Below are 22,111 nucleotides of genomic sequence, written 5' to 3'. Positions count from 1 at the left end.
TACCCCTCGCAGAGCTACTATTTCCCAGCACCCTTAACAAATGACGCTCCCCAGGATTCTTTGCGGAAGGGGGGGATGTGCTTTAAATGTATGGTGTGTTATGCAGCCACAGATTGGCCTGAACTTGAGAATAGGGTTCCTTCACAAGGAAACCAAGCTGCCGCTGGGTGGTACAACCCCACACTCAGTGCTGGCTGGTGCCCATTGGGACTGGTGGGGAGGAAGGCAGGGAGGCTAACAGTAGGTGGAGCCAGAGCCCATGACAGGCTGAGTGAAGAAATTCTAGTTTTAACTTCATCCTTCTCCCTGCTGAGTGCTATAAAGTCAACACTGAGACTAAGCGGGAGGAGAACCCTCCTGAATGGGGAATAAGGAAGAAGACAGAGAGGTGGGGGCTGGCTGAGTGCAGATGGAGGTTAGTGGGTCAGTGCCCACTTGCCCTGGTGGACCAGCCTCCGCTGTTCACGTTCCATGGGCCCACATTGAATAACACGGCCACATGGGCAGGGGGTGATCAGGTGACTCTCTTCCTCCCAGCAGGGTGTTCATTGCTTGGGAAGGAGCCCCATGATCCACTCCCTCCCTGCAGCCATGCTAAGACTGCAGCACACAGAAGCCACTCCCTAGTGGTGGGTCCACACGTGTCATGGAGTCCACAGTGAGCTCTCCATTCGTCTTGTCTTTTTAACACCTGCGTCTCTGCAGTTCCGTTGTGTTGCATTTTTTCCCCCAGACTTCAGCACTAACCCATTAAAACTGATAAACAGTTGCTTCTCTTGCTGTGCTTCCGGCTTAATTATGGAAGCCTCGAGTATTGTGCTTGTTTGTTTTCAATTCTCAGAAATATGCTGCCTTGTGTTTTTTTTTTTAATATAAAAAATCATTTGGGTTTCTCTCTCTCTAAAAGGTCACTCTTGTTAAGGTTAGCTAACAGCATTTTTACTTTCCTTTTTTTAATTTGTTTATAGACTGCAGAGAAGACAAAGCCTCGAAACATTCCTGTAAAGTAAGTTGTTTTAATATCTATTGGGGAAAAATTCAAGTTGAATGAGCTTCAAGCAAACAATCAACAAATAGATAGCCCTCACCAGGGGAATGAAAACAGACATAGTGACTCAGGTTACTCTGTAGTCATATCCATTTTTTTAAAAAAAGGCTGTGATTGCAAGGACAGGTTTTTGATTTTTCATGACTCCCTAATGGCTGCATGTCCCAAGTTGTCCCTGGTTTACATAAATTAATATGTGCCATCTATGAATAGCTGCTAAATGATATTTTAATTACATTCAGTGCAGAGATCTTCTAACCTTGAGTAGGAGTGTGCCCATGCTAAAAAGATTATGTTTTTTAAGTGTAATCGCTGGAAATGTCTGACAGAAGGGAAATGACACAGAGTACGTTAGACACATGGGAATAATATTTTGCACCTATGTGCCAAGGCCCCTCTTCCTAGCCTGTTGCAGAGAAGTGCTTGTGCATATGGGAAATGCTTCCGTGCATATGAAGAGAGCGCTACAAGAAGAATTAAACAATCTGCCAGACATTGGTTTCAAAGGCATTTCAGATTTTGGAGGCCCCATAGATTATTGCTTTGGAGACCCCATCGATTATTGTTGTTGAGGACGATGATGCAGCGCCCACAAAGTACACGGTGCCTTTTAAGGTAGATCGTTGCCCCAGAGAACTTAGTCTAAGATCCAAACTGCACCTTGTGTTCAGTGCATGACATTGTCTATGCTGCTGTTTTTAAAATGCAAAGAGGCCTGATCAGGACCATAGCATGTTCAAGGAAAGGCAGCTAGCAATTTCTCCACATGCCACTGTCTGCATGAAAATTACACACACACACATATACATATCTATCTCTCTTTGCAAAGAAAGTAAAGTGCTCTGAGCATTTCCAAAGTGGACCTAGGCATGTTTTAGGAATTGGGTGGTGCACAATAGTCATGACTCCTGTGGGATTTTGGATCATGTGGGTGTGCCCAGCAGAAATCAGCTGTTGCACCGCCGGAGACTTAAGGCGGTGAGAATAACATTCAGGCGGATGGCCAACCAGCCAGACTCAATCTCCCTAACTCCATGTATAATTTATACTCTCTTGCCTTTGTGTTCTCAATCTTTTTGAATGTGTTCATGGGTTTTGCTTCAGTTAGTTCCTCTGGGACTAAATTAGGCATATTAATTACTTTCTGCTTGGAATTTTGGATACATTTTATTAATTTACCCATCTGTGCAAAGTTACCATGTTCCTCTTAAAGCTACGGTTCTCAGAGTGCAAGGTCAGCCTCCTTAATGAGGCTGTTTCTAGCAGGGGTCTAAACCCTCCCGGCCCAGCTCTTTACTATGGCCCCATCTGCACTATACATTAAAGCACTATGATACCAATTTAACCGTCAGGGCTTCCCCAAAGAATCCTGGGAACTGTTTTTTTCTTAAGGGTGCTGAGGGTTGTTAGGAGACCCCTGTTCTCCTCACAGAGCTACAGTTCCTGGAGTTCCCTGGGAAGAGGTTTGGTTTTAAAACCACCCTGGGAATTGTAGCTCTGTGAGATGAATAGGGGCTTCATAACAAACCCCAGCACCCTGGGAACAAACTACAGTTCCCAGTGTTCTTTGGGGGAAGCCATGACTTTAAAGTGGTATCATGCTGCTTTAAATGTATAGTGTGGATGCTTCTTGTGACAAGTGAATTGGTGCTGGGGCAGTCCCCTAGTTTTCAGCAGGTACAAGCCACTTGACTTCAATGGGAATTCTATGGGAAAGCATCCCAAAGGAATGTGTATGTGTGTTGTGGTGGTTGTTCTTTGCTTCCCTGACTATCCCAAACTTGATCTTTGATCAGATTGTGAGGCTGTATAGTTTTTCCTGTACCCAAAACCAAGAGCTGCCATTTGTTGAGTTGATCATCCTTGCTTTGTCTTTATTACACTCCAGTGACATTTTCCTGATAGAGTGAACCCCATTTGAATAATAGAATTTTAGAGTTTGGAAGGACCTTGAAGGTAATCTAGTCTAGGGATCCAAAACCTTTTTGGCCTTAGTGATAGATTTGGAAATCTAAGAAATTGTTCTGGGTGCCACAAAATGTCCATTTCATAGAAGAAAGAATGGTGACATTTAGAATCCCCCCCTGAAAAAACAGGCAAAACCCTTAAATTAAAAAAAAATGAAACACAGACAAACAAAAACAGGCACCCCCCTATAAAAAAGCAGACAACCTGTCAATCAAAAATCCAACCCTCTAAAAAACTCATTAAAAATAAAATCAGGAGGTGTAGGCACCTTGGTGGACACCAAGAAAGGTGTGTCTGAGGTGCCCACAGGGACATCTGAGTGAGGGAAGCCCACTCAGATTTGGTCCAGATCCTACTCAATGCAGGGTCTACAACAGGGTGGGTAATATTTGGTCCTCCAGATTTTGTTAGACTCCAATTCCCATCAGCTGCAGGCAACATGGTCAGTGGTCAGGAATGGTGGAGGCCATACTTCAGCAACTTTGAGAGGGCCATAGGTTACCCAACCCTGATTTACAATGCAAGTTTCTTAATCCCAAGTGTATGCCTGCCCTCCTGAGCCACTGTTTTGCACCTTGCTCCAGTTGGTGGGCCTAATTTTTGCCTTCTCCTGCCTTAAGGCAGAGGGGTATCTGTAGAGCAGACGTCCCCAAACTGGCTCCTCTTGGACTACAACTTCCCTCAGACATGATCGTTGGCCATGCTGGCTGGTGCTGATGGGAGTTGGGGTTCAAAACCTATGGAAGGTACCCAGTTGGGCAAGGCTGCTGTAGAGTGATGGTACATCAGTTGTTTTCAAACGTGTTCAGAGGAACTCTGGCGTTCCTCAAAAAATTATCAGGAAGAACCTGAAGGAGAATATTAGTCACAATGGAGAGGCTTCCTGATGGGCTGTATGTTCACTGTTACTGGTCTCCCCTTGCAACATACAGTACGGACAGAACAAGCGAATGTTGAGTATGTTTATTGGTGGAACTAGGTAATTTTAGACTGAACGTAATGGTGTGAACCTCTTGACTTACCTCACTTACTTCAAAAAGTACTAAGCCTGTTGCCAGTGGGGACTGGTGGCTCCATGTCAGTGAAGCAGTGGAATCCACTCCAGGTTTTAGTGCATACTTTCAAGGAGCTGTCCAAGGTGGTGAAACATATTCCCCTCTTCCCCTCCCTCAAAATTTGGATTCAGCACCTTGGACAGCTCCTTGAAAGTTTGGACTAAACCCTGGACCAGATTCTACTGCCCCACTGACATGGAGCTATCTGCCACTACTGGCCAGTTCTGACGCTTTTGAGAGCCTTCCTTCACATCTTACTGAGTGGGGTCTTGGACATCTGCCCTGAAGACACCACTGAGTGTGTCTTAAACCCCACAATAGGCAACAGTGAAAGCGTCAACAGGCTTGTTCAGTGGTTTGTATCCAACTAAGTCATACGCCAAGTTGTTGTTATGTGCCTTCAAGTCATTCATGACTTATGACGACCCTATGAATCAGCGACCTCCAATTGCATCTGTCGTAAACCACCCTCTTCAGATCTTGTAAGTTCAGGTCTGTGGCTTCCTTTATGGAATCAATCCATCTCTTGTTTGGCCTTCCTCTTTTTCTACTCCCTTTTGTTTTTCCCAGCATTATTGTCTTTTCTAGTGAATCATGTCTTCTCATGATGTGTCCAATGTATGAAATCAATTGACATAACTAGCTTATTCCCATTTATTTCAATGGCTCTACTTTGAATATGGCTTAGTTGAATACAACCCATTGGAACACAGGGAGCTGCCTTATACTGAGTCAGACCATTGGTCCATCTAGCTCAGTATTGTCCACACTGACTGGCAGTGATTCTCCAGGATTTCAGATGGGACATTCTCAGCCCTATATGGAGATACTGGGGATTGAACCTGGATCCTTCTGGATACAAGGCTGATTCTCTGTCTCTGGGCTACAACCCTTCCCAGGATGTCCCAATGTCCAAGAAGAACTACCAGTGCACTCTGGAAAATGCCCTAGGATCCCTGGGTTCCATTCTGCATGAGTTGACATGGAAAGGTTTTCCTTAAAATAAAAATAAAATGTTTAACTTCAGAGTGTTAGTACAAAAATGTTGTTCTGCGTATTTTTTTATGCAAAAACAAAAAACCATTATACTTGACAAAGAAATGAAGGCTCGACTTGTATGTGTTGGGGGGCAGTTATGCTTTTATTGCTAATGCTGTCACTTCTGTTGTATTTTCAAACGTCATCAAAAATTCCCGTTGAATGTTAATCTTCTTCAGCTGCACTCAGCAGTGTTTAGTTGCTTCCACTGTCACCACAAGTGAAAGATGCACATATTCCTCCTAGCATATGTGACTTATCACATACATTTTTAAAAACAGGGTTCTCTTATTAAGACATATGTGATAGTATACTTCTGCAAATGTGAATGGCTGTTGGCTTAAAGCCACGCACTAATAAGTCGAATTGAATCTAACTGCAATTGACATCTGCTACAATATCGAAGGGAGGGGGGATGAAAGAATGGTTCTCAGTCGTCATTAGTGTAAAAATATTCTCTGCTCTTATATGTTGCTGACATTGTGGCTGTCTGCTAGAATCAGATTTCATTCAATGTTAAGGAATCGTTTAACACTGGGTTTGAGTTTTGGAGCTTGGAAGTCAGATGCTTTGCAGGAGCAGAAAGGAAGTTCTTTGAAGGTGCGGCATCAGAATTGATGTGAAAATTAAGGCCGTCTCTGGCTTCCGTATGAGAGTAATGTTTGAACCTGCCTACATACTTTCATCAGGACGGGTTGGCAGTGGAGGCTGATGTGTATACCAGGAAATACAGCTGGTGTGCACAAGGAAGGTAGTGGTACCCAGGCTGTGTAATACTTTATTTCAAGAGATTCACTTGGCCTCTTTATTCTATGGTCACATTCACTGGTCATGCAAAACTATAAACCAGACTTTGCCAACCTGGTGCCCTCCAAACGTTTTGGATTACAACTCCCATCAGCCCCAGCCAGCACATCCATGCTCATGGAGGAATAGGCTATCAGTGGATACTAGCCACAATGGCTATATTCTCCCTCCATTGTCAGAGGCAACGTGCCTACAAGATTCAGAGACTCATGATTCCCAGTGACTGAGATTCAGAGAGTCTCTGAATCTTGTAGGCAAGTGTATGGTCTGATCCAGCAGTGGGTAGATCCATAAAGCTCCTGCCCATGCAGACAAAAAAATATGCATGCCTCACCCTTGCTAGGTCCTCCTGCAGAAAGCCCAATGTCGTAGGGGACTATGCAAAGGTGGCAGAGCTTCCCGTTAGTGATGTAAGAAGGCATCATTTGCCATTCCAGCCTGTATCTGAGCATGCAGGGCTGTTTCTGTTCCACCGCTTCTCATCTTCTGCCAAACATTTCCTTATTCATCTTACTGTACACTATGGTGAAATTACATAACTTATGTAATTAATTATATAAATTCTGTAAAATACATTGTCGCTACATTATCCCACCCCATTCATTTCAGTGTAAAGGAAACGCAATGCAAATAGCAGGACATAATCAATTCTGTATCATGTGTAGGACTGAAAGCAACAACAATAAGCAGCAAATATTGTTAATATTCACTGGATTTATTTCCGTTCTGGACATAGGACAAATAAGAGAACATCGACAATTCTATTTTAAAACATCTCCTGTAAAATATAAATAGGTTTTCATATCCCTGTGGAACCAGTCAAGGTGGGTAGGCAAGTTTGTTCATCTACTTCTGCCAGCCAGGGTGCACTGGAGAAGTATCCTTACCCTTTCTCTGTCTCTTTGTGTCATGTTAATAAAGGTTAAGATTAAAAATAATCTCCCCTTTTAGGCTAGCTGGATGTTACAATCCTACTGCACAGTCCTGCTGCTGCTGAAAACACAAGTTCTATGTCTTTACTGCACATTATCCCTGTAGATAGTTTTCTAGCAGAAAATTCCGAGTAGGAGCAGGAGAATTGTCGAGTTAAATCAGTTGAGTATGGCTCCCCCATGCCACCCACAGCTTAAGAGGCCAACATAGATGTGGTTGTCTGTAAGAAATGGTCTTAACTTCAGTGAACTTGTCATTGATTTACATTAAAGTTTGGGTGGCTTCTTTTTAAAAGACATTTTACAGAGCAGTTGGTGGTAGGGGCATTTCACTGATTTAATTGGAGCTAAGGAATGCAAAGGGAACGTTTGGGACAAGACTGTAAAACCCAAGGAAGGAACTTCAGTTTCTCTTTGCTTCTCATTTTCCCAGTTAGGGATGGGATCTGTTGGCTGGTGCCAGTTCAAAATTGTTCCGTTGACCTAACAGCCCAGTGTCGATTCAGGCTTGTTCTTTGTCAACTTGCTGATGTTTTTATCAATAATTTTTTCCCTCTCAAAAATATTGATATGAATATCAATATTTTGAAATGAAATATTGATATTTTGAAAGGAAACACTGATAAATGTCAATGAAATTATCATTCTTAACATCGATATTTTAGAGTTTTCAAAAATAGCCGCAGAAATTTGCTATGTAAAAATCTGATCCGCAACGATAGAGAACAAGTGAATTAATGGAAAATGCAGTACCAAATCCAAATTGGACAGAATTCTAGCACATCCTGATTCCCAGTCTTAGGTTCCATTCACCCCATTTGCATCAGTTTGGCCTCTTCTTTTCTTAAAGTCTTCTGGTTGTGGCTGATGGACATTGTAGTATGACACAGCTGGAGATCACCAGATTGTCAAAGACCACTTTGGGTCTTCCTTCCGTCTGTATGGTTTCTTTCTGATCTGCTCCAGAGTCATCACTAATGCTTAAAGATGTAATATTTTAGGCATGAAATAATAATCCGTAATTTTTATTATTTTTCCCTTCTTTATTTTGGAGATTTCTTCTCTCTGCAAAGTTTGCTGGATACCTTTTTATCAGTCTGGAAGATAACCATGGTAAAGCTTTTTTCATACCTGAAGAAAGCAGTCATTGTAGGCACTGCATCAGCCCTATGCTAACTTCAGCGGGTATGAAAATTGTGCATAATCTTCAGTAGTAAAATTCTAATTTAAAAGGCTGTTGCTTTGGATTCACATTAACCTACCTAGATATTTATCGGCGAGGAACTGAAACAAGGAATAGTTTGCACTATTTGCAGCTTTCCTCTTGACAGGCAACAAGTGAAGATCACCTATTTATTTATTTATTATGGGTTGTATTCACCTAAATCCTGTTTACAGTACACTCACTGAAATTAATGAACCCAAATAAGTCTTGCTTATTACGTTCAATGGGTCTACTCTGAGTAGGAGTAGCATTGCATACCATCCTATTATTTTGGAACAACCATAGATTCTTTCTAAAGCTGGCATAAGGATTTAAGCTGACAGCAGGCCCTTAATTTGAGTCATTGATATTGTTGTTGTTGTCATCATCATCATCACTATTTTACCACTTTAACAATCATGCCCCCCCAAAGAATCCTGGGAACTGTAGTTTAAGGGTGCTGAGAGTTGTTAGGAGACCCCAATTCCCCTCACAGAGCTACACTTCCTGGAGTTCCTCGGGAAGAGGAATTGATTGTTACAATACTCTGAGAATTGTAGTTCTATGAGGGGAACACGGGATCTCCTAATAACTCTCAGTACTCTTAACAAACTACAGTTTCCAGGATCCAGTGGGAGAAGTCACGACTGTTTAAAGTGGCATGGTGCTGTTTTAATGTATAGTGCAGTTGGGGCCTATATCTCAACAGCTTTCATGTACCTTAAAAGACTAGCCATTTTATTTCATCAACTTTTTTTTTGCATACAAATGTTGAGCAACTTTATATTACATTACCTTTTCATTATAACGAACAAATGGAATTATAAATATATGTAGAGTTCCTTTCGTCGTCGCCACCCCCACTTCCACTTAGGGTCAACTAATACAAAAGAAAGAGGAGAAATAGCTAAATGTTTCAAAGGATAATAGCACTGCAAGGTTAATTTTGCTTCATGCGGCATTTCCAACGATTGAATTGCCTCTTATCCCTCCCTCCAGGGTTGCTCCTGTGCTAGCAATAATTGAGGCTGATTTTATTGGAAAATCACCTCTGGATGAGAAACATACTCTAGAGGAAACATTGCATGGGTACAAATAGGCTTTTTGGTGCCAGGGCCATGTTGGGCTGGCCAGCAGAGCTCTAGCTCCCAATCTGTTTGTGCATTCATGCAACAAATTCATTAGCAACCCTTCTGGCAGGATGGAAGAATAGCCATATTTGAAACACTTGCTTTTGAACTGTTTTTATTTATTTTTGTCCTCCTCCAGAACTTGCCAGATAAGAGTTTAGTGATCAAACTCAGCTTCCTGACAACAGCGTTTATATATTTTTTAATGTATTACTGTAAGCAGGAAAGTTGCAGATTTTATTTTCATTGGCAGTTTGTACCAGACAGCATATTCCTTAGAGCAGAGGTTTTCAACCTTTGGGGGCTAGTGGGTACATTTGGAATTTAGTGCTGTGGGTGCCAGTCACAAAAGGGCTGCTTTGGATGCCTGGCATCAGACAAAATGGCTGCCGTTGGGGCGTGGCATGACACAAAGTGGCTGCCACATCTAAAAGAGCAGAAAAAGAGACAGGGCCACAAAATGGTGCAGAGATCCCCCTGCCCCATCAGTATCTCCAATAATGGAGGGAAAGGCACCTACAATAGCCACTACCACATGCTCGTACAGAAAGAACCTCTTTGTACCTCTCTTCTGTTCAGAATGGATGGGAGGGTGGCATCCAGTCCTGCCATCCAGTGAAATACAGGCATGTTTAAGGAGGCATGCTCGATATTTGATAGGTTGAGCCAGAGCAAACTGAGCAGGAAGAATAAACAGTCTCTGTTGCATTGTGGATTCTTAACAATATATTCACAGGCACCATAGGAGGTACTGATAGGACAAGAACACCAGTGGGTATCATGTTGGAGACCCCTGGTTTAGAATGTTGAAGCTGAGCCCAGGAGGGCTGTATTCAAATCCCAGCTTCTTATCACACTCTCTGGGGGTCTTTGTGATATTCACACACTCTCAACCTATTCTGCCCCTCAGGGTTGCTGTGAGGATAGAATGGACTTACCCTTCTGCCCCACCGCCCTGACTCATTGGAGGAAGAGCGTTCTAGATTGTGAGGAATAGACCTAATTCCTATAGACAGCCCAGAGAACTGGCTGTGGTTTGGGTGCAGGAGTCACTTGGCCCCAAGACCTGGACCAAGGAGAATCTAGCAAGCGAGAAAGTAACCCTGCTAAAGTGGGCATGGCAGGCAAAGTCAAGGGAAGCTCTCGCCCTGCTAAAGCTCTAACCTGGAAGCTTTTGTAACACTACCAGGTCAGGAGAAACTAATGGTCTACTCATTGGCAGTGGGGGAGGGGGAGAAGTCATCCTGGAATATGGAGGAACATCACAACCCTGGGAAGTTGGGGACATTTCAGTCTGTTGCCCTGAGTGGCTTCCCACAAGAGGCAGGCAGAAGAACACAGACCAGGAGATCCCTAGTTCTAGAGATGGCAGCTCTTGATAATAATGTTATAGGACTTCCAAAGACTATTAGAGTGTTAGGAGGGGTGGAATTTTTGACACCGTTGTTGTTATGTTCCTCTTCTCTTCTCTCGCTCTTTCCCTATCACACGTCAAAGTCTTGTTGAGTCATGTAATTCTCACCTTACCAATGTAATGCTTATTCAGGTATTGGCTCATCCATCAGGTCTTGCCGGCTGGTGAGTCTTTTTAATTATAGGAGTTGACTATCTTGACAGCCCCATACATTGACTAAGGGACCTACATTCAGGCACATAACACAGATTACCAGTCCATGTCCGGAAGAAAAGTAAGCATATTGAAAACAGAGTGCCTTAAGCCCTATGGCTGGATAGAAAGCACACATGAAGCTTGTGCCTTTGCTGAGTGACCATGAGGACTGAAGGAGAGGTCTAAAAGGGCTAATTCAGGAAGGGAAGACTGAAAGTGGAAGAAAATCAAGAGCCATTTCCCAGGGAAGGGAAGTTCATAAACCAATCAGGGTGTCAGACTTTCCCATCCCTAGTTGGAGATGCCAGGGATTGAACCTGGGACCTTCTGCATACAAAGAAGATGCTCTATCACTGAGCTATGGCCCTTTCCCCTCAATGCATGGTGCCCACACCCCCAACATCCCTGTACATGCTGGTCCCACCCTCCCATTTCCAGATTTTCTCATGATGGACAGGGAAGGTTTGAAGTAGGGACGGACAAATCTGTCTATTTTGGTTTCTCTCTGTTTCTCAGTTTTCAAATCTTATGTTCAGTTCACCACATTTCTGCATGAGTTTGGGCCATCGTCAGGGCCTTATTGTTAGGACATAAGGCCCTGACACTCAGGACCAGGTTATCTGAAAGGCTGCCTGCCCTTTATAGACCTGTAAGATCACTTAAATCCCTGTTCTTCAACCTTGGGTCCCCAGATGTTGTTGGAGTACAACTCCCATCAACCCCAGCCAGCTTAGCCAATGACCAAGGATGATGGGAGTTGTAGTCCAACAACACCTGGGACCCAAGGTTGAAGAACAGTGAAAGATCATCCAGAGAAATTCTGCTTCTGGTACTGTACCCTACAGAATATCGTAGGGCGGTGACCCAAAAATGGGCATTTTCTGCTGTTGCCCCTGTACTGTGGAATGCCCTACCCTCTGCCATACACGAAGCAGCAGTCATCTGTTGCTTCAGATGTCTTGTGAAGATTTGTCTTTTTGCCCAGGCTTTCCCTGATCTATAAGATTGAACCCCATTTTATTTATATTTTGAGTCCTCTGGATTTCTGTTTTATTCACTTTAATATGTTTCTATGTGTCTCTATAGCGCTGTTTTACTGGTTTTAGGTTGTGTTTTTGTCTTAATGTTTCAATTATGCATTGTTAGTTTTTTAGACTGTACACTACTTAGACATTTTTTAAAATATTAAGTGGTATATAAATGCTTTAAATAAATAAATTGTAGCTGTTCTCTGAATACTTGGTTAATAACTGACCAAGACAATTGAAAATGCCATTCTGACACCTGGATCATGACTGGAGGCAACTCATCATCCTGTTTCATTGTGGGCTTTATTATTTATTTATTTATTTATTACATTTATACCCCGTCTTTCTTTTCATGATAGAAACCCAAGGCGGCTTACATATGGTTCCCAGGCAGTCTCCCATCCAAGCTCCGACCAGACCTGACCCTGCTTAGCTTCAGCAGGGAGCTGGCCTTATGTGCCTTCAGACCATCGCCTGGGACCATAGCCTTTGAGCAGGACATTTTGTCCATAGATAAAACGGCTGTGATATTTTTGTTGCCTAATTGCCCTGACATTTTCTGTGCTAATGGTTGGCCATACATAGTAGACCAGGGTTAGCCAACATGGTGCCCTCCAGAACACCCATCAGCCCTTGCCAGCATCTCCAATGGTCAGGGATGTTGTCCAAGGGCACCATGTTGTCTGCCCTTGGAATGGTTCACAGAACTACATAAGAAGTGGCCTTACAGTGAGTCAGTCCCTTGGTCCATCTTGCTCAATTTTGTCTATGCTGATGGGCAGCAACTCTCCAGGGTTTCAAAAAAGAGTTCTGTCCCAGCCCTACCTGAAGATGCCAGGGATTGAACCTGGGACCCTCTGCATGCAAAGCAGATCCTCTGCCACTGAGCTGTGGCCCTTCCCTAACAGATGCCACAATGCATCTTACAGTGGTCAAAATTTCACAGTTCTACAGGGAGAACGTCAGTTCCAAGAGTGTGGCCTGGGACAAAGAAGCATGGTCTGGGCAGAGTCCTGAGGGCTAGATAGAGGGTCCTGGAGGAGTATATTTAGCTCCTGGTCTTGAGGTTCCCCACCACTCCTATACACAATTACTTTTATGACAAAGTAGTCCAGAAAGATGTAAATATCTTTCCCTCTAAGAAAACTAGCAACAGCAATATTATTTTCAATATTTTTATTTTAAAAAAAGATGATGAGCTCTTTGCAGCCACCATCTATCTGTAATCCTGCAATTACCAAAACCGTTGAAAAGAATGAAGGCAAACTTGTACATGAGAGTATTCAGAGCCCCATCTTAATCAAGCATAGCGGTTGGTGCCATTTTCTGTGTTGGCCGTCTATCCCTGCACTTTAATGTCTCGGTAGTTGGCTACAATTTTGTGATTTTTTTTTTAACGCAATTGAGTTCTCTCAATTATGCAGCCATCATACGTTTTGCCAACATGGAGAACAGATCGATTTGTGTTCATTAGAGCACAAAATTAAAATTTCATTGCAGTAACTATAAACGTGTTGGCTCAAAGAAGTGAAAATACTTTTCAGTATGAAATCTTGGATTAACTGTCACTGGCAAATTCTAACTTTGTTTTATATGCTTTTTTTTTTTTAAGACAACCCCTATTACAATGAGATTCCTCCTTCCTCTCATAATGCATAATCTTTTTCTTTTAGTCTGGCGACTGAATAAGGCTCAATCCTGATTCATATATAGGTAGGAGTGAGCCCTACTCCTTAGGGAGACTTGACGAACCTATGTTTATGCCTCTTAACGTCGATGGGTCTGTTCTAAGTAGGACAAGCATTGAATATCACCTTTTTTATTTATTTCACAACATTTGTATACCACTTCATTGTAAAAAAAACTCTGAGTGGTTAATATAAAATATAAATTAAAATTAACAATGAAAGCCAGCCGTTCAAAAGAAGCTGGCCTAAAAACAATAAAAAATAAAATCAGCAGCTAAAAATGTACTTCATCAAATAAAATGGTGTATTAACATACATGTCAGCTTTACTTTTGAGCAAGCATGCATAGTATCAGACTTAGGTTGGGGATCAGCGACCCTCTAGACATTGACGACAATCCCCATCATTCCTGACAGTGGGCCATGCTGGCTGGAGGTGATGGGAGTTGGACACCAACAACATCTGACAGCCATGAGATTGTCCTTTTGATCTCACATTATCTGCTGGTCCAGGAGGACTGCCCCAGTTCCTCCTCTGGCCAGAAGCCCTGATGGTGCAGAGAGGAAAGTCTTCCTCTGTCTGATATGCAGAGCTACCTATATGAGCCCTGCTGTACCTGATACTAAGTGTGAAATGCACATGCAGCTGAACCCTGCCTCTTTTTCCTAAGCTGTGGTTCAGGCATTATGTTTTAAGAAGGAATGCCTACCATGAGTATCAGGTAGCAGAGGAAATGGGATATTCCTACAAACATCAGCTCTACCCACTCTGCCTCTGATTTTCCCACATTGAAAGTCAGATGGGCTCTCCTAAGTGTGATTCTCATATGCATGGAGGAATCTTAAGTGTGTCCACTCAGACATACTTGGAAGCCCCCGTTCAGGCCTGCCCACTCAGTGTGGGAAGGTTAGGAGTGAAGTCAATATGCATGGGGGCTATGGAGGCAAGAAGGCATCATTTTCCATTCTGCCCTGTATTAGTTGTAATATAGCACTGTCTCCATTCTGCTGCAGTTCATCTTCTGCCAAAAAACAACATTATTCATCTTGGTGTTCACTGTGGCAAAATTATGTAACTTAAGTAATTGATTGCATCAATTATGTTGTCTTTCCACCCCATTTATTTCAATGCAAAGGAAACACAATGCAAAGGGTAGGGGACACAATCAATTATGTATCATTTGAGGACTGAAAGCAACAAGCGATCATATTCTCTGGATTGATTTCCATTTCGGACATGGGACAAATAAGTGAACAATGGCAATCCTCCAACATCCCTAGTGGGGAACTAGCACTGTGTGGCTGCATCCTCCCTATATGAGTGGAAGCAATAATAGCTAAATGGGACTCTAAATATTTGTTTTTCCATCTTCCTACTTCTTATCGGTATTGCATCATGTCTGTATAATTCCAGAGGACTCAGATTAGTGCAGAGGAGGAAGTGGCAAAATCTTACTGCTTACATTCACCGTTTGTGCCGCAAGCACTATGTAAACATTTGCTTCTTCAGCTCTCTTCTGAAGCCTGTAATTTAAACGTCAGCTGGCATAAATTAGCAAGGTGAAAAATCTAAATATGCACCTAAAGCTACTCTCAAAGGAAATAAGCCGATGAACACGCAGTGTGACGAATGCCTGGGCTGGATAAAATATCAACATACATTTCCCCACGCAGGTTACATATAAATCAAGGAAGGTGCAGAAAAGCCCTTTAAGCTTTTAAGATTTATATAGGCTGTTTGCACTTTAGAATTCTCCCACTTAAGAAAAAAACAATTTCGAGGGCTTTTAGTACGAAGGAGAAAATTGGCATAGCCAGGCAGTCCTTCTCCATCAAATTGGATCACCGCTGCACTCATTCCTGAATTAATGTGTTCATTCGTAAGGTGGAAATCTTAAGGAATAGACTCAGAGGGAAAAGAGAGCTGGCGTTGCACATTTATTTATTCTGGAGGAAAGGCGTTCATTAATCTATCATGAAAATTTGGAATTAGAAGGAAAGGAACCACAGTTTGGAATCTGGCACCTGCTTGAAGACACAGAAGTCTGACAGCTTTTCAAGAGTTTCCAGGCTTTTGATACTGATACCAGTGTTAAGAAGTGGCTTCATTGTGTGCCTCAAGTTTATCCAGAATAGCCACAGAAAAAGACAGCCTTGTGTGTTTTGGATAGTCCCAGCTCACCCTGCTGTGTTTGCCTAAACTAGGGGTGGGAAACATTTCTTGGTCTGTGGTGCACAGTGTCAATTTTGAACTGGCAGGAAGTCTGTGTTAATGAATGAATGAACTAAGATGGATGATCCCATTTGGCTCAGAAAATGGCCTACAGTTCTCCCATTGAAGTGGAACATTAGGATGCTGTCTTATAGTTACTTAGGCCATTGGTCCATGTAGCTCTATATTGTTGACACTGACTGGCAGTGGCTCTCCAGGAGTTCAGACAGGAGATATTCCCAGTCCTGCCTTGAGGTGTTGGGGACTGAACCTGGGATTTTCTGTGCGAAGAACAAATGCTCTACTGCTAAGCTGTGGCCCACCTGCAAAGTGATGCAATGGCATCTCCTCTTTAGCTTTTCTACCACAAGGAAAAAAGCAGCTGCAGGAGCATTTTGAAAATGACTCAGAGAGAAAGGGTTAAACACCTTCTTTACTACCTCCTTTTTCCCCATGCAACTTTGCAACCTGTTGACCCTGTTCTATTCTTTTTAAACGTCATTTATTAGATTTTTATCTCGCTCTTGCAAGGCATCTGAATAGACCCTTCCCCAAGGAATTGCTGAGGAACACACATGGTTAAATTCACCAGTGCTGACCAGTCACTGCAGTGATAATTAAAAAAAAAAAACAGTTGAGGAACGTTTACACACAACTAAACATCATGTGAAGTTTGCCCCCCTTCAGAGGTACCCTGTCCAACTCATGTTGACAGGGAGTGGAGTTTAGCATGCTTGTTTTCAATCTCCCCATTCACATTAGGCTTTTACATGTGAATAGCATTCCTGAAGTGGGCTCAGGTCAGTAACTTCATAGCATACGCAGTAATTTGATTTGATTTGATTTTAATTTTTTTTTGGACCACAACAAGGGAAATCCATATCCATCCAGCGTTTTGTGAAGTTAGCAAAAACAGAGACCACCCATCAAAAACTAAGATTGACTGTTCAGAAGGGAAATTAGTTGGTCAAAAGTAACAAAAACCAGCTCGGAACAGTATTGGAGTAACAATGAGCTGGTTCAGACGTAACACTAAACCATAGTTCAGCATTACAAGAACGGGCCTAGGCAAGTCTTAGCTTTTTGTATTCCCCTCCTATGTCATGGCTACAAGGAGAGGTTCAGAAGCATTTGTTTGCATTTCAGATTAACTTCAGTTACCATGTCATCCAAACTCAGACAAACTGGGCTAATCTTAACTATGGTTCATGAAAACAAGCCAATCCATGGTTTATGAAACTGGTTTGTTTTCACTAACTATAGTTAAGATTAACCACAGTTTGGGGTTTGGATGTAAGTCTAAAATGGAAGTGAACGCTTCCAATCTCCTCTTCATGGCTGCACCAGGGGAAGCATTAGAACAGGCTTGCTGCAGCTCATCCTTGTATGCAAAAGAATGGTTGAGGGTTACTTGTGAACTGGGCCAATGACTGTAAAATAAATGTGTCCCTGCTCGCAAGTTATGGCTTCATGTTTATCTCTTAAGAGCATTTATTTAATATCAAGAAGCAGACTTCACTTAGCAGTCATATGCAATTACATCAACATCCTTACAAATGTTCCAAAACCCACTCACATATAACTGAATTAAGCAAACCATCTAATAACATATACAGGTTAAAATGTGCAGATCTTTGTTGTTTCCTAAAACATGCTCTTTTGTGTGGCCTACAGGATTCAAACAATACTTTTAAAATGTTTAAAAATAATTTGCAGTTCACAGCTACTTGAGCCACATTCATGGATTCTCAGGCCACATCTGCATTACCCAGTTAAGGCAATATCATCCCACTTTAAACAGCGACGGCTTTCCCCAAAGAATCCTGGGAACTGTAGTTGGTTAAGGTCATTGAGAGTTGTTAGGAGATCCCTATTCCCTTCACAGAGCTATAGATCCCAGAGTTCCCTGGGAAGAGGGACTGATTGTCAAACCATTCTGGGAATTGTAGCTGTATGAGGGGAAATAGGGGTCTCTGAACAACTCTCAGCAACCTTATCAAACTACAATTTCCAGGATTGTTTGGGGGGAAGCCACAACTGTTTAAAGTGGTATGATGTTGTTTTAAATGTATAGTGCAGATGGGGCCTAACTGAGGATCCTATGAAAGTTTCCCTCTCCTTGATTGATTTTGCAATATCTATGCTTCAATGTCCATTAATATATATGTGGAAATAGCCAACCAGCTGGTCATTCCATCTCCCAAATGTTATGTGAATGTGAAAGCTATTTATTCATATCTTGGAATACTCACTTTTGATTATTTATTTTGCAGAGAATATCCTGAAAAAATGATTGGGCTCTGTGTGCTAAACTGTATGTGGCATGAAGGGATAAGGCAAGTAGAGTTGGGGGGGCTGATGGTGGGGAAGGGCTTAGACTATAGCCTTCTATAGACATTAGAAATCTTACCACAATGAAAGCGTGGGGTGGGATTATGGCAGCAAATTCGTGTTTTTTTGTACAGAGCCTACATACACTTCAGGAGCCACATGAGATGTGGTACCAGTCACACAATCGGCAATTGTATGAATGACTTTTTAAGAGTAAATTGCAAGCATAGGGGCCCTGATCTGGAGTGGAACTCTTATGTAGGGAGGGGTGTATGGGAGATATAACCCTTTCGCCCCTGCTGTAGTCCCAATTTAGAAGACACACACACACTTCCTACTTGAATTGAGGGAAAAGCTCCCCTTTGCTCTAATGGGAGTTCCCCCTCCCTGATGCAAATAGCTGGTGTAGTGGGGGATCTGGACTGGGACTGCAGCAAGATTAGGCTTCCACAATGTGCATCACATGCAGAATACAAACACCTGATCGTGGATTATGAGGCATGTGTTAAGTTACTAAGGAAAAGCTCTTGTTAAAGAGTTATTTTAGCATTAGCATTTGCAAACTAATATGACAAATCAGTGTAGATAGAGACAGGCAGACAGACAGATAGTTGTGTGCATTCAACATGAACTAATGGGATACTTGCTTGGTTATTGATAATTAACAGTGTTGCAGCAGGATTTGTCCAATTAAAGGACAAACATAAGGATTTGTCCAATTAAAGTTTGGCATAGGGAGCCTAGAGCACACAGACAAAAGTTCTCTTTTGTGTGGGGGAATATTTGTATGATAACAGATGATGAATGTAGATGGTAATATAGTCCTACCTAAGAGGAGCTTTACCAAAGAATACGACTCTAGGGCGAATGTCTGCTGCATTGAGGAAAGGGTGGATGGTGCAACAGTGACACTGAGTCGCTGAAATGGGAATGAATGGAGATGAAGTGACATTATCAGATCAACAGCTAAGAGGGATGATCTTGGCATCTTGTCGGGCTCAGAGAGGAGAGACATGGCCGGCGGCCAGTGGGAGAGAAGGGAGACAATTTCCCACTCATTTTTGCATGGCTGAACACAGAGCTACCATTGTTATCCACATAGTGGGCTATTTGTGGATCTCAATCTCCTGGGATAATGGAGACAAATATGTTGCATACTGCCATTATTATTGTTGTTGTTATTTATTTTAAGCGGCCAATTTGGTCTATTTTCTTCTTATTTTGATAGGAAGGAGGGGATTTTCAGGTGTCTCTGAAATAGCCAGATCTCTGCATTCAAGGGATAACCTTAGGGCCAGCATTTGAGTCCCTATTCTCTGGTGCACCACAAGGTGCTGTCAGGCTTGTGGGCACCAGGAAAGAGCCTTTTCTGTGGTGGCTCCGCATCTTTGAAAAATCCTCCCTATGGAAATACGGCTGCCCGTCTCTCCTCAATGGTCTTTAGGGAAGCCCTATAGCCCTTTTTATTCCATTTGGATTATTTTATGGTGCTGTGTTTTCATCCCTGTTTTATCTCTTGCTCATATTTTTATGTGCTGCTGTTACTGTCTTTTTCTTAATTGTTGTTTTGTCATTTCTGTTGTTTCATTAAGTTATAATCTTATTGTATTGTTTCATTGACTCATTGCAAACCACCTCAGTCAGATAATTTCCCCTGAAAGGCAGATTAAAGATGCACTAAATTAATAAATAACTTAGTAAATAAATAAACATGCTGATGCCCTTAAGGGCCCCTGAGGTACATGGAGCAGGAGGGAAGCACGCTTCTTCTTCAGCTTTGCTGTGATGCTGCTATGTCTAGTTGTTCCACTCCCCATTTTTTCTTCAAAGCCTGAGAATATTCTGGGTCTTTTTATCTGTGCTGGCAATCTTGGGTGGATGGATGAAGGTTGTTAGTTCAGGACGTGAGGGTTAGTTCAATCTACTAAAGTAGTAGTCAGAAGATGGCAGACCTCGAGACACATCTGGGCCCACCAACCAAGGATCTACTGTGACACCCAATCTGCACTCATCCTTACTTTCCTCCTTGGAACCTCTACATACAAAGTAGCCCGTGCTCTGTCACTGAGCTATAACGGCAGCATGGAGGATCAGGCGGTCAAAGGCTTCTGGCCATGGTGGATATGTTATTCCTACAACGTTGGAGGCCGGATGCCTCTGAATGCCAGTTGCTGGGAATCACAAGTTGGGAGAGTGCTGTTGCGCTCAGGGCTTCCCATAGGCATCTAGCTGGCCACTGTGATAACAGGAGGCTGGACTAGATGGGCCTTTGACTTGATCCAGCAAGGCACTTCTTATGTTCTCACTTGCTGACTGGGGTCCTGCAGTGTCTTTTATCTCCAGTCTAGAATTAGATTTATCCTAGGATGCCGGACAGGAATGACCAACTCTACAGGGATATCATCTGCCATTTGCTGTTTAGATAGATAAAAGTGAAGCATTTAAAGGGGTTTGCCATTAAAGGATTAGAGAGCCCCGTACGCAAGTCACCTAGGTCACATCCACACCTAGGAATGTCAGATAATTCCATAAGAATGGGAAACGGTACCAGAAATTCCATCAGTTCATATGTCCATCAGCAAACAGAATGGAAATCAGGGAGGCGAATATTATCAGTATTCATAGTCGTCATTTTTTTCCAGTCTGCAATTCACTCCTGTTAGTATCATTTTTCAGAATGTTATTGATGGCATTCTCCTTCCTCACTGAAATGAATGCTGTGGAATCATGTAACAATAATGTAATTAATTGCATTATTAAATTTGGCCACAGCAAACAGCGAGCAAAATAACTCAGACTGCAGTGGAATGGAAATGGAACTGCATGCGACAGATATGAACCGCAAATGATGCCCACACTATACATGTATATCACTTTTATGCAACTTGCAGTCTCAGCTTTGTTCAAAGAATCCTGGGGACTGTAGTTTGTGAAGGGTGCTGAACATTTTAGGAGACCCCCCACAGAGCTACAGTGCCCAGCACCCTTCATAAACAAAGTTCCCAGGATTTTTTGGGGGGCGGAGAAACTCATGACTGTTAAAGTGAAATAAGAATGCTTTAAATATGTGATGTGGAGTTGACCCTAAGCTACTGCATATTAAACATTAACATATTCTAGAGGTAATAGCCATGATCAGTAAGATGGGCTTCTAGAAAGTACTGAATCAGACTTTAAAAACGAAACACCTAAGCTTCTGCCTCTGTTCCTATAGCTGGCTGTATATTAAGTAGAAAGCTCTCATCAGGTTTAGCAAATCAATACGGTAAGCGTGTGAAATGGTCCCCAGAAATCTTCAGAATTCTATTTCACAGCAAGAGTAATTTGAGGGGGCTGGGAGGAGGGGAGGAGAGAGAGGGAGAGAGAACGAGAGAAGCTACAATGGAATAACTTACAAGATAGCCATTTAGATCACAAAAGGATCATAAAAGTCAGAAACAGTTTGTTTGAAGCAAGGTTCATCATGTAACCATCCAGGACTTTCCACTAAGGGAGAGAGAAAGAGAGAGACGAAAATTGCAAACCAATTTGTGGTTACGGCTGTTGCCGACAATTCTGCCGGGATTTAAAACTTGTTAAAGGTAGGAACTTGTGCCATCTCACATTCCTCAACTAGCAAGTGATAACTATCATCAGAGCAGCAGAAGAAATGCTGGTTATTGAAAGTCAATAAAGGTACCTCCAAAACAATTAGTACTTTGCAAGGCCATTTACAACAGAAAAGTGTTGTGGCAACAGTATGAGTTAGCGATAATCTGAAGACTGCTTAGGGAACATTTAGTCATATTTGCTAACTTTTTTTTTTATGAAAGAAGGTTCAAGACAACAGTTTGTTTTTGCATTCATGCCATTTCTCTACCACCTCCAAGGAGCTTGGGACAATGTCAATGGGGTTTCTTTGCCCCCATTTAATCCTTACTATGGCCATGGAAAGTGAATGGTTGGCTGAAGAATACCCACTGTGCATCATGGTTGAGTAAGGATTTGAACTCAGATCTCCTCCAGTCTAAAGACCAAATCTTCCCCCATGTAAAATCTTCCTGTACTTAGAAAGCTAGTACA

The 22,111-nt window shown here is 42.4% G+C and overlaps 1 protein-coding gene across 3 annotated transcripts in view; it reads left to right on the top strand.

Annotated features, from left to right (window-relative positions):
• The window catches only part of AFF2 (ALF transcription elongation factor 2), a 446,876-nt gene that overhangs the window by 338,494 nt on the left and 86,271 nt on the right, over window positions 1-22,111 (top strand). For all 3 annotated transcript variants that reach the window (XM_061598696.1, XM_061598697.1, XM_061598695.1), the window contains exon 8: window positions 969-1,006. In XM_061598696.1, coding sequence (XP_061454680.1) covers window positions 969-1,006 — 38 coding nt within the window. The remainder of the gene's footprint in view (window positions 1-968; window positions 1,007-22,111) is intronic.

The sequence above is a fragment of the Rhineura floridana genome, chromosome 16, assembly GCF_030035675.1.
Source record: "Rhineura floridana isolate rRhiFlo1 chromosome 16, rRhiFlo1.hap2, whole genome shotgun sequence".
Classification (NCBI taxonomy): Eukaryota; Metazoa; Chordata; class Lepidosauria; order Squamata; family Rhineuridae; genus Rhineura; species Rhineura floridana.
Note: the sequence above shows the minus strand (reverse complement) of the source record. Positions and strands in the feature narration are given on the sequence as shown.